This window comes from Danio rerio, chromosome 20, assembly GCF_052040795.2.
Source record: "Danio rerio strain M-AB ecotype USA chromosome 20, GRCz13ab, whole genome shotgun sequence".
NCBI lineage: Eukaryota > Metazoa > Chordata > Actinopteri > Cypriniformes > Danionidae > Danio > Danio rerio.
The window spans coordinates 48,132,523-48,145,188 of NC_141040.1; the positions used below are offsets into that span (position 1 = coordinate 48,132,523).

The 12,666-nt window shown below is 35.9% G+C and overlaps 1 protein-coding gene across 2 annotated transcripts in view; it reads left to right on the plus strand.

Annotated features, from left to right (window-relative positions):
- The window catches only part of clic5b (CLIC family member 5b), a 39,160-nt gene that overhangs the window by 17,216 nt on the left and 9,278 nt on the right, over nt 1-12,666 (plus strand). The window contains 2 exon segments of one of the 2 annotated variants that reach the window (NM_001098198.1): nt 3,126-3,374; nt 10,554-10,663. In NM_001098198.1, the coding sequence (NP_001091668.1) occupies nt 3,333-3,374; nt 10,554-10,663 (152 nt within the window). In that variant the 5' untranslated portion in view covers nt 3,126-3,332. 2 annotated transcript variants of the gene reach the window in all.

Genomic DNA, 12,666 nt, shown 5'->3' on the forward strand with positions numbered 1-12,666 from the left:
CGTTTTCTTTTAACCTCATAATTTGATCTTGCCGCCTTGTTTCCATCTCTTCACTGTACTGGTTGTTACCAGATTATGGGGAAAAAATAACGTGCTCACAACGTTCAATCAGAAAAGAAACTGAAAAGCAGTATGATGTTTACGACATCACAGAGATGGTGACATTTAAAGGCTTAAAAGCACAAACCGTTTCTCGATTCTTAAGGCTGATTTATACTTCTGCGTCAAACACCGGCGTATGCTACGGCGCTGACGCATAGCCCATCGCCGTGGCCATCGCTGACGTGCACCTCTCAAAAATTGTAACTACACGTCGCAACAACGCGTAGCGCAAGCTCTGTGATTGGTTGGCTTGCTAGCGCCGACGAGTCTGGGCGGGACCGAGAGCCGCGCGAATGGGGCGAGCGATTGTTTACAAGTGTGGAGTCCCGTGAAGGAGCTCCGGATGGAAAGTTTTGTTCTGTGTTTACCTCATGGTTAAAGTTGTTGCACGTCCGCCGGTTCCTGCCTCAAAATGAGCGAGTTTGAGTCACTTGTACATCCAGGAAGTGTTCAGAATAGCAAAACAGAAGCAAAGAAACTCGACACAGAGGAACATTTACACCTCACTGCCCACTAGCGTTTCGGAAGTGTTAATGCAGACCAATGGAGACAGCGCGCAGAAGTATAAATGCACAGCCACGCGCATTGCCTGCGCCGTGAGTTACGCCAGTCACTTGATGCAGAAGTATAAACCAGGCTTAAGACTGTATTTGCACGTAATTGACAAATAGTCCCAGGCAAATGAAACTTCAGTGATAAGGCAGTTTTGGCCCAGTTGGGCCTGTAATAATCCTGTCTACTGTCCCAAGCATCTTTCACGCTGGCCCCGGGTCATCGGGCAATCCTTATTGTTAAGCCCTGCTTCCGTTTGCATATTGGGAGCGATACACACGTGGCACAACGAGCTTGCACCTTCCAGGCACACCTAGGTAAAAATATCTCAAGTTTTCATAAAGCTGCGAACCCAACGCAAGTCACATGACTAATTATCTCAGGCGACGCAGTGGTGCAGTAGGTAGTACTGTCGCCTCACACCAAGGAGGTCACTGGGTAGCTGGTTCGAGCCTCGGCTCAGTTGGCGTTTCTCTATGGAGTTTGCATGTTCTCCCTGCGTTCTTGTGGGTTTCCTCCGGGTGCTTCGGTTTCCCCCACAGTCCAAAGACATGCGGTACAGGTGAATTGAGTAGGCCAAATTGTCCGTAGTGTATGAGTGTGTGTGGATGTTTCCCAGAGATGGGATGCGGCTGGGAGGGCATCCACTGCGTAAAAACATGCTGGATAAGTTGACGGTTCATTCCACTGTGGCGACCCCGGATTAATAAAGGGACTAAGCCGACAAGAAAATGAATGAATGAATATAGATCTCCTTATTTCTGGGTGCTGTTGTGGCTGGTGTATTCTGGGAAATTTTCTTACCCTTTGGTTTCGAGTGTGGTCCTAAAAAAATTCTTCATTCAAAGTGCCATCTACCCCTTCCCCTCAGCCCTACGCCTTCAAGCTAAAGAGAATTGGAACACCCCTACCCCTTCACAAGACCATGCAAAATGAGAGGTAGGGGAAAGTGGAGAGCTAAGGGGTGGAATTGAGATTGGGCCTTAATCTCTCTTTGTAATGCCTAAAGGCTGATTTATACTTCTGCGTCAAACGCCGGCGTATGCTGCGGCGCTGACGCATAGCCTTTGCCGTGGCCGTCGTTAACGTGCACCTCTCAAAAATTGTAACTGCACGTCGCAACGTCGCGTAGCGCAAGCTCTATGATTGGTCGGCTTGGTAGCGCCGACAAGTCTGGGCGGGACCGAGGCGCTCGAATGGCGCGATTGTTTACAAGTGTAGAGTCCCGTGAAGGAGCTCCTGATGGAAAGTTTTGTTTTGTGTTTACCTCATAGTTAAAGTTGTTGCACGTCCGCCGGTTCCTGCCTCAAAATGAGCGAGTTTGAGCCACTTCTACATCCAGGAAGTGTTCAGGAAAAGCAAAACACCAGCGAAGAAACTCGACACAGAGGAACATTTACACCTCACTGCCCACTAGCGTTTCGGAAGTGTAATGCAGACCAACAGAGACAGCACACAGAAGTATAAATGCACAGCTACGCGCGTTGCATGCGCCGTGGGTCACGCCGGTCACTTGACGCAGAAGTATAAACCAGGCTTAACACTAGCTGTTTCTATTCACCTACTTTTATGCACATTTTGGAATATTGCAAAAAACAATGCTCTATGAATACGCCAAATGTGCATAAATAGTGAAAATGTACAGCATTTATGGACAAACCAGTGGACAGAATACATTGTAGAACATCTAAAATGCAGCCATTTCTGAACCCTACAGCCAAAATCCATCATCAAAATTTTTCAGGATTAATACCTCTAAAACTGTCTTAAATTTCTGCTCTCACGCTCCCAAAAGCCACTACACCTTCATTGCATTTTCTCTTCTGAGGTGCAAGTCATTTAATATAAAAGAAAATAGGCCCATAGTGGCATCACCTTTTTTTTTTTTTTCTTTCTGATATTTGGCACCAGTTTTTTAGGACGATTTTTCTTTGACTTAACTTTTCTTTGATCTTTGACTTAACGGATGGAATCCATGCTTCATACGAAAAGGATTTATGCAATGTTCCAGTTTTGCACATAAGTCTAATTTGCCTTGCACTCAATTTACACTAAAATAAAACTTACATCAAACTGACTTCTTAAAATATTTACAAGTTTCAGTTTTTAACAGTTAAACAAGCTGCATCAAGTTAAATTGACAAGCATTTCGCTAATACATATAATTGCACATTATATAAATGTAATGTTATAACATACCTATAAATACATATAATGTTTGACACTGCAGTAAAAAATGTCAGAAAAAAAGTGAATACCAATATTTTTTAAAATGGGTTATCGATTATGTGTTTACAGGCTAAATCAGGGTCTCAATTCACAGATGTTTTCAAGGTCATCTATCATACAGTTCTGGTTTATTCTCATCTGTCACTCAAGCTCATCAAAGCCATTTATGGCAGGGGAGGCGGAGCTAAATGAAGCCTCACCTCCAACTAAACCTATTCCCTCTCTTTTCCATCACTGTGTTTGGGAGAGCACTAGATTCACCTTTCATCTGTGTTTGAGCTGACATTACAACACCTGATGCTATTGGCTGCTGGTCAAGAGCAGAACAAACAGAATTTAGGAGATCGTGGCTTAACGGTGACATTTCACCCAAAATATCTGTGAAATACTGCTGGGAGGATGTAGGTGACAGATCAGGACAGTTGCCTGATTTAAAGAAAGTGACTACAATGGGAGACGGTCAAGAGCCTGATATTGAGTTATTTGTTAAGGTAAGCAGAAAAAGCTTTAGGAGTGTGCAAGACAAGCTTTCTGGAGTTATTAAGCTCTTGGTGAAGTCAGTGTAACTCAATAGCTGTTCTAAAGTAACGTGGATATTTGACTAGTGTCATGAGCTGGGTGCGTGTGGAGCAATGTTTGACTGCACATTGGTTTAGATCAAATAAGGTAAAAAGGTAAAAATGTTACCTTTTTGTATTAATAAAACTTGCTACTTTATGCTAGTTAAAATGCTAAAAATTTAAATCAGCCATTTTAAATAATAAAACTGAAAGCATACGTAATTGACATAGTCAAATTAGCTAGAGATTCAATACAACAGTGCTATTACATTAAATAATTAGTTTTTTATGCTATACATTAATTGTTTTGTCTATGTCTATATATATATATATATATATATATATATATATATATATATATATATATATATATATATATATACTCGTTTTTAATATGCTGAAAATGAAAAGTTATTTTAAGTGCTAAAACTGACAAGATACATAATATGTGCAGTATGAAAAAAAACATTTTCACTAAAGTTTGAAATGTATTATTAAATTCAGTTATCAGTGTTTCATTTATATATTGCAATTATATATATGGTAGGTATATATTTAAATATTAAAATAATGATAATAATTAAATAATTGTTAAAATGATGAAATTTAAATGATTATATATAAATATAAATAATAATAGTATTTTATATGTAAAGTTGAGGTAAGAATTATTAGCCCCCCTTTGATTTTTTTTTTTTTTTTATATTTCCGAAATGATTTTTAACAGAGCAAGGAAAATTTCCCAGTACATTTGATCATTTATTTTATTTTTTTTTGTTCTGTAGAAAGTCTTATTTGTTTTATTTAGGCTAGAATATAAACAGTTTACATTTTTTTAAAAACCATTTCATGGTCAATATTATTAGCCCCTTTAAGCTATATTTTTCGATAGTCTACATAACTAAACTTCATTATACAATAACTTGCCTAATTACCCTAAACTGCCTAGTTAACCTAATTAACCTAATGAAGCCTTTAAATGTTACTTTAAGCTGTATAGAAGTGTCTTGAAAAATATCTAGTCACATATTATTTATTGTCATCATGGCAAAGATAAAATAATTCAGTTATTAGAAATGAGTTATTAAAACTATTATGTTTAGAAATGTGTTGAAAAATTCTGCTCCGTTAAACCGAAATTGGGGAAAAAATAAATAGGGGGGCTAATAATTCAGACTTCAACGGTATATATTTATTGGTATATACTGTAAGTATATATTAAATAAATATTAGAATAATATTAATTAAAATAATGATGAAAAACATAAAATTAAAATAATAATATATAAGTTAAAATAAAATATACACAATTGAAGTATAACAAAAACAACCAATAGGGTATCAATATAATGCATTTTTTTCATTATTTTTCATTATTTTAACACCTAGTTAAAACACATACATATGGCATACATAAATCCACAAAATGTATTAGATTAGTTTGCTTTCATCACAAATAAATATATTAGAATATTTATATTCAGCTATCATAGAAAATAAGTCACCAAACCCTTTTCTGAGAAAGCAAACATGAAATCATTTGATTAACTGGAGGATGCCTCTCATATGGCAGGCACACTAAAGCAGCCTACATAATTAAATAATAAAATATTAGAACTGAACAGATCCTAATCTTTTTATTTAACAATATAACTGCTGTAGACAAGGCATTGTGGGTCGGTCACACCCCTGTCTGTTTACAGCTGCCGACAGAGTAACCGGTCCTATAGCAAACCAGCCTATTGTCCTGCACTTTCCAGATCGTAGCAGCTCATTGTTCTGCATCCAGGTCTCTCTCTGTTCTGAATTTGCCAGAACAGACAGATGAGTGAAACTGGAAGTGGCCTGACCTTTCACATACCATCTGCCTCATTTATCTGGCCGTGTTATGCAATGCACTTTCTCCCATGATTCCCTTCGAACCTTGCACTAAAAACAAGCTGTATTAAGGCAATTGATACTACAGGTGAACAGGGTAAAAACAAAGTCATCATCATATTTCCAGTTGACTGATTGTATTAAGAATTTCAAGCATTTTTAATGTTAGAAGGCGTCTCAAATATTGACTTGAAATATGCATAAGGACATATATTTTATAAAACATGCTAATTTACAAGTCAGACTTAAAATGCATTTTAATTTTTACATATTAGAAATCAAAGGTTTTTAAAGCTGGATCGTTGGGAACCTATAATTCAGAAAACACTGCTTATTTCACAACTGGAAATGTAGAATGTGTGTGAACAAATCTGGGAAAGACCTTCGGAACACAGATATGAGTAAAACTGGGAAGTTTAGTGTATGAAACAACTTATTTTGAAAAAATAGCCTTTAAAAATGCATTGTACAAAGCAATTAGTTGACTTCACTCAAATCGAGTAAAGCGTTGCCTTAAAATCGTTAAGTAAATAAACCACAGTTAAAGTCAGAGTTATTAACCACCCTTTGAATTTGTTTTTCTTTTTTAAATATTTCCCAACAGAGCAAGGAAATTTTCACAGTATGTCTGATAATATTTATATTTTAATAAAAAAAAAAAACATTAAGGTCAAAATTATTAGCCCCTTTAAGCTGTATATTTTTTCGATAGTCTACAGAACAAACCATCGTTATACAAAGACTTGCCTAATTACCTTATCCTGCCTAGTTAACATATTTAACCTAGTTAAGCCTTTACATGTCACTTTAAGCTGTATAGAAGTGTCTTGAAAAATATCTAGTCAAATATTATTTACTGTCATCATGGCAATGATAAAATAAATCAGTTATTAGAAATGAGTTATTAAAACTATTATGCTTAGAAATGTGTACAAAAAAATCTGCACTCTATTAAACAAAAATTAGGGTAAAAAAATAAACAGGGGGGCTAATAATTCAGGGGGGGGGGGTAATAATTCTGATTGCAACTAGGTGCATAATTTTAAAAAAATTACACTTTTATTTTTTACTTTTCGTTTTCTTCTTAGTACATGAAGTAACTTCATAAAAGTCAAGCTTTAATAGGAAATTTATCTAAACTTTGAGAAAGATGTTAATGGTCTAAAACTCAACACAAGGGAAGTTGTAAAATGAGCCTTTTTTTTAATGAATCTTAAAGAAAATTCCTTAAGAAGTTCCTTCAAGTATACCAAAAATAAATAAATAATTGCATTAGAAGTTTTCTAAAATCTTCTGTTTCAATATGCAAGTATTTCAATAAATGTGTGCTCATTTGCATACATTTCTAAATCTAAATAATGATTAATGTCGGGTTCAATTTGATTTTATTTCTTTCTTATTAAGGATTTTTAAAAATTATTGGGAATCAATTTTAAGCACTTTAGAGTTCACATTTCCACAGTTTATGTAGAATAAAGTGTTGTATATTATCAAGCAAATGTTGTATGAATGAATAAAATAATGCAGAATGCAAATGTGAATAAAACTAGGACGTTTGGTCTATGGTGAGGTGGAGATTGAGAAAACAGCCTTTAAAATACACTGTAAAAAGGGATTATTCAATTTACGAAGAGAGTAAACCTGTTGATTTTAAAGCAAATAGTTGACTTCAGTAAGTTTAAGTAAATTGACTAAATATGCTGCCTTAAAATTATTAAATAAATGAACTGTGTGCATGCTTTTAAAAATTGAGTTAAATGAACTAAACTTGTCTCTTTTAAGAAAAGTGGCTTACTCAGTTTTAAAAAGTAAATAAAAATAAAATAACTATCTCTTTTTGCAGTCGATGAATAGAAGCCCACGTGTGTTTACCTGCAGTTAACCTAGAAAATATACAAAACTGAAGGATCTACATGGGTAGTCCCTGTGAAGCTATTATGTATAAATACGTGGGCGAGCGTGTGCTCCTGGTGCTCTTTTGTGGATAATGAATGCAGTGTGCATAATTGATATTGTGCTGGGTATTATGTCACGGTGTAAGCTATAGCTGCTCTTTTACTAGCAGTGCTGCTGTTTTGGGACACCCGATATGCTTCGCTGCAGAGGTGTACAGTACAGAAGCAGAGTGAATGTCATCAGCATCGTCACTCCAAATAATGAGGGAACATTGCTATTAAAATTAACTGCTGTTCAAATTCAAATCTGCATAAACTATATATTTGTAATGCTCATTTTTTGAGAAATTACCTTTAGATTTGTATTCTAGTTTTAAAATGAAAACGAGTGTTTGCTCCTCCTCCTGGTCCCAGTTTAGTGTTTTTTAAAGGTAGATTGCTACCTCAAGTGGTCAAGAACAGTACTGCAGGGATCTCCCAGTTTTTAAATCCAATGATCCACAAGTCCATCAATGTAATTTACATTATTTTCGAAAAAAAAATAAATAAATGTTTAGTAAACAACCCAAAATACAATATTAAACTGATCTTTTTAAGCAAGATGTTTTATAGCATATACGGTAAAGTATAAAGGAACTTATGTTCATGATAAGTAAATAATTTTATTAAGACATTTTCTTTAATAACTAGTAATGAAACAGGGTTTCATTAATTAACCTTATTCATTACATGGTTAAAATAGTTTTATAGGTTATAACAAAATATCCCAATAAATAAAGGGGTGGAATTAGGTCAACTGGGACACTTTTGAATTAAATTCATTTATTTCCTCAAAATTCTACACATAATACCCCATAATGAAAACGTGAAAAAATTCCTTTTTGAAATTGTTGCAGATGTATTAAAAATAATAAACCTGAAAAATCACATGTACATCAGTATTCATAGTCTTTGCAGTGCAGCTTTATATTGAGCTCAGGTACATTCTGTTTTCACTGATCATTCTTGAGCTGTTTCAGCAGCTTAATTGGAGTTCACCTGTGGTCAATTCAGTTGATTGGTATTGGATAATAGGAACCATTTTTTTATTATTTTTGTCTCTTTTTCTTTTAATCAAACAATTATTTGTATTGGTCATGTAAGGGTCATATATTAACTGAACTTCTAATGTTGTGGGTGAGTGCTGTGCATACTAATTAGCATTTTTGCAGAAGTAGATAGATGCGGGTCCAAAATTAAATTCAGCTATGCAGAAACTTCCTGTCTGAAGAGAGGTGTTAAAACTGAACACAGAACACAGAAAGAAGTATACTTTGTTGTTGGGCAGAGAATTCGTAGAAAAAGAGGAAGTATGTCGAAGGTGCGGCCAATGGAGGACTGAACAATGACTGACAAGTGACGTTACACCAAAACTCCACCTGTTAAGATCGGTGGTGTATATATGCTGAAGTCAGGAAATGTATGTTAGTTGCGAACCTCTTGAATGTAATTCTTGTATTGCATTGGGGTAATGTAACCCAGAGCTCTGTCATCGAATTATTCATTTGTAAATTACTAACATTTTTGTCATTGAAGAAAAACCTCTCCTGACCTTTTCTCTTGAACACGCATGGAATTGGCTTGATATTCCAACATTGGACATGATTTGAAAAGGCATCTGTCTATATAAGGTCTCAGGGCTGACAGTGCATGTCAAAGCACAAACCAAGCATGAAGAAAAAGGAATTGTCTGTAGACCTCCGAGATAGGATTGTCTCGAGGTACAAGGCTGGGGAAGGTTACAGAAAATATTTTTGCTGCTCTGAAAGTTTCATTGAGCACAGCTGCCTCCATCATCCATAAGTGGAAGATATTTGGAACTACCAGGACTCTTCCAAGAGCTGGCCGGCCATCTAAGCTGAGTGATCGAGGGAGAAGGGCCTTAGTCAGAGAGGCTATTAATAACCCGATGGTCACTGAGCTCCGGTGTTCTTCTGTGGAGAGAGGAGAACCTTATAGAAGAAAAACCATCTGTGCAGCAATCCAACAATAAGGGCTGTATGGTTGAGTGGCCAGACAGAAGCCCCTCCCCACCTGGAATTTGCCAAAAGACATCTGAAGGACTCTCAGACCATAAGAAACAAAATTCTCTGGTCTAATGAGACTAAATTGAATTCTTTGAAATGAATTCCAGGCGTTACTGTTTGGAGCAAACCAGGCACTGCTTATCACCAGGCTAATACCATCTCTACAGTGAAGCATGGTGGTGGCAGCATCATGCTGTGGGGATGTTTTTCAGCAGCAGGAACTGGAACAAAGTATTGAGCAAAGGCTGTGAATATGTATGTACATGGGATTTTTCAGTTTTTTTTTATTTTTAATAAATTTGCAACTATTTCAAAAAGTTTTTTTTTTACATTATGTCATTGTGGGGCATTATGTGTAGAATTTTGAGGAAATAGATTAATTTAATCCATTTTGGAATAAGGATTAAATTCATTTGCTGAAGTACAAAAAACTGGAACGAAAGGTTTCAATTAATTGTTTTAAATGAATATGATTTTTAAAATGTAAATGACACTTTACGGAGAGAAGACTATGCAGTGGGCAAATCAAGGCAACTAGTGTAACTCATTACTGTTAAAACAAAAACAATCTTGTTTATAATAGAATAAAGTTCATTATAAAATGTACAAAAATATTATGTTGTATTAGTTAATATAAGGCAAAGTTTTCTATTTATTTTTAAAATATTATTAAATAAATTAGAAAATTACTCATGGCGACTATATTTACCTTCGGCCCACTAGCCTTAATCAAGTTTGGTTTTCGGCCCTTCATAAGAAAAGGTTTGGGCACCGCTGCTTTAAAGGGATTGTTCACCCAAAATAAAAATTCTGTCATCATTTACTCACCCTTTACATGTTTAAACATTTACAAGTTTTATTTGTCTGATAAACACAAAAGAAGATATTTACAATAAATGCTGAAAACCTGTAACCATTGATTTCCACAGTAGTTGTTTTTCTTACCATGAAAAATACAGTTTTTCAGCTTTTTTCAAAATGTCTTATTTTGTTTTTATCTGACAAAAGAAAATCATAAAGGTTTGGAAACACTTAAGGCTGAGTAAATAGTTTCAGATTTCAGGTTTGGATGAACTGTTCCTTTAATGCCCATCAATGGGATCAAGAAGGCAGCAGCAGATGGCGCTATTACTCTTTAGCATTCTCAATCCACTCTCTTCCCCAAGACATGTGGACTGGTTTTTGGCTCCATGTTATGATAAATGAAGAAGACCTACTGTTCTCTGCATGTGATATAAAGTATATTTACAGATGTGTGGTTGTGTTTGTAGGCTGGCAGTGATGGCGAGAGCATCGGAAACTGTCCGTTTTCTCAGCGCCTCTTCATGATCCTCTGGCTCAAAGGTGTAGTTTTTAATGTCACCACTGTCGACCTCAAGAGGTGAGAACTTCATTCATTGAATTTGCATAATAATAACATCATAGAAATGTCAGTAACAAACGCTATGCTCCATGTTATGAAATAACCTCTTCTAACAATCAAAATACCCTCACTATCCACAATTACATAATAATGTGGTGGTAAAACCTGCTGCAGATTTAGTTTATCCAGACGGCAGAAATATGTATTTTGTAAAGCATTTGCAACTGCTCTTTATCACTTATTTAGAAACACCAAAAGGATCGTCAAGTGTTGGGTTTAATGAGTTACAACTTCAAATAGTTTCTGTTGGCGAGGCAGTGGCGCAGTAGATAGTGCTGTCGCCTCACAGCAAGAAGGTCGCTGGGTCGCTGGTTCGAACCTCGGCTTAGTTGGCGTTTCTGTGTGGAGTTTGCATGCCTTCGCGTGAGTTTCCTCTGGGTGCTCCGGTTTCCCCCACAGTCCAAAGACATGCGGTACAGGTGAATTGGGTAGGCTAAATTGTCCGTAGTGTATGAGTGTGTGTGGATGTTTCCCAGAGATGGGTTACGGCTGGAAGGACATCCGCTGTGTAAAAATGTTGGTTAAGTTGGCAGTTCATTCCTCTGTGGCGACCCCGGATTAATTAAGGGACTAAGCCGACAAGAAAATGACTGTATGAATGAATAGTTTCTGTTATTAAATTACTTATTCACAACTTTTACTGTTCATTTTTAGTAATTTAATTATAGTCACATATAATGTACTCGTCTTAAATACTGTAATTAAATTCAAGTTCTGTATAAATCAATTTACGCAAGCAGAATTAATGTTTTTTTTTTTTTTGTTTATATTTGACTTTACTTTAAAATGTGAGTAAACCCATTGCTTTCAATATGATTAGTTGATTTACTTCAAAAAGTGAATAAACTTGTTGCTTTTTAATTTAAAAGTGAGTGAACCCACTATCTGTCTGGAGTTTGTTTGCTTGTCCCGACAAGTATGAAGAGACAGTGAAGAAAAATCCAATACATTATAGCTCTATTAAAGTTTGACGACAGATTTCCAGGTTTTTGGGGAGAAGGGAAGCTATATTTATGTTAAAACCAGTTTATTTGAATCAGGACTTTGTCCCTGGCATAGGTCCACCTCTCTTCAAAACATGGCACATTAAAGGAATTTGTTTTCTATCTGACTTGTTTCAGGGCGACTCTTTAATGTCCTTCCAACAATTACATTAAAAAGTTGATCTCCCAAACCAACATCACTTTGGATATCTGCAAATTCGGCACTATGTTATGTCAAAACAAAAACAAATACCAGATACATTAGCACTTAATAGTTTGGAAAGTTTTCTCGCTAACACAACAAATGCTGTTCATTTTATTTCTGGATTTTATTCTTTTCTACACTCTAATATCTCTGGACTTGTGAACACAGTGGCCCATAAGAGGAGGAAGATGTGTTATGTTTATATAGATGATGACTGGCAAGAGGCTTTTAGGTGTATTAGATCCACTTTTATTTGTAATCGACTTAGAGAGACTCAATATAAGATTTTACACAGGCTGCATATAACGCCAGTTTTGGAATGAAACTGAATCCTATTCCAGCTCTTTGTGTTAAGTGTCATACAGAGCTTGGGACATACTTTCATTGCTTCTGGAAGTGCAAACTCATTTCAAGATTCTGGAACTTTGTTGCACATGAAATTAGCACACTTTTTAAGATGAAATTAAAAAAAAGATCCCGGTCTTTTTCTTTTGGGATTCCCTTCTAAAACACAAGCAATTCCATTGACCCTTGACACAAAAGGTTATATATTGTTAGATAAACTGCTACTTGTGGCAAGAACATGCATCCTTATTAAATGGATGAAAAACTCTCCCCCCCTCTGTGACACAATGTTACAGAGAGATTTTTGCAGTTTTGCCTCATGAGAGGCTTCACCTGCCCTCACATGTGAAAGAAATGGTTTTGTGTGTCAATTAGGTTCTTTTTTTGGCGGAGGGTTGTCAGAGGCTCTCAGTGAATGGTCTTTTGTT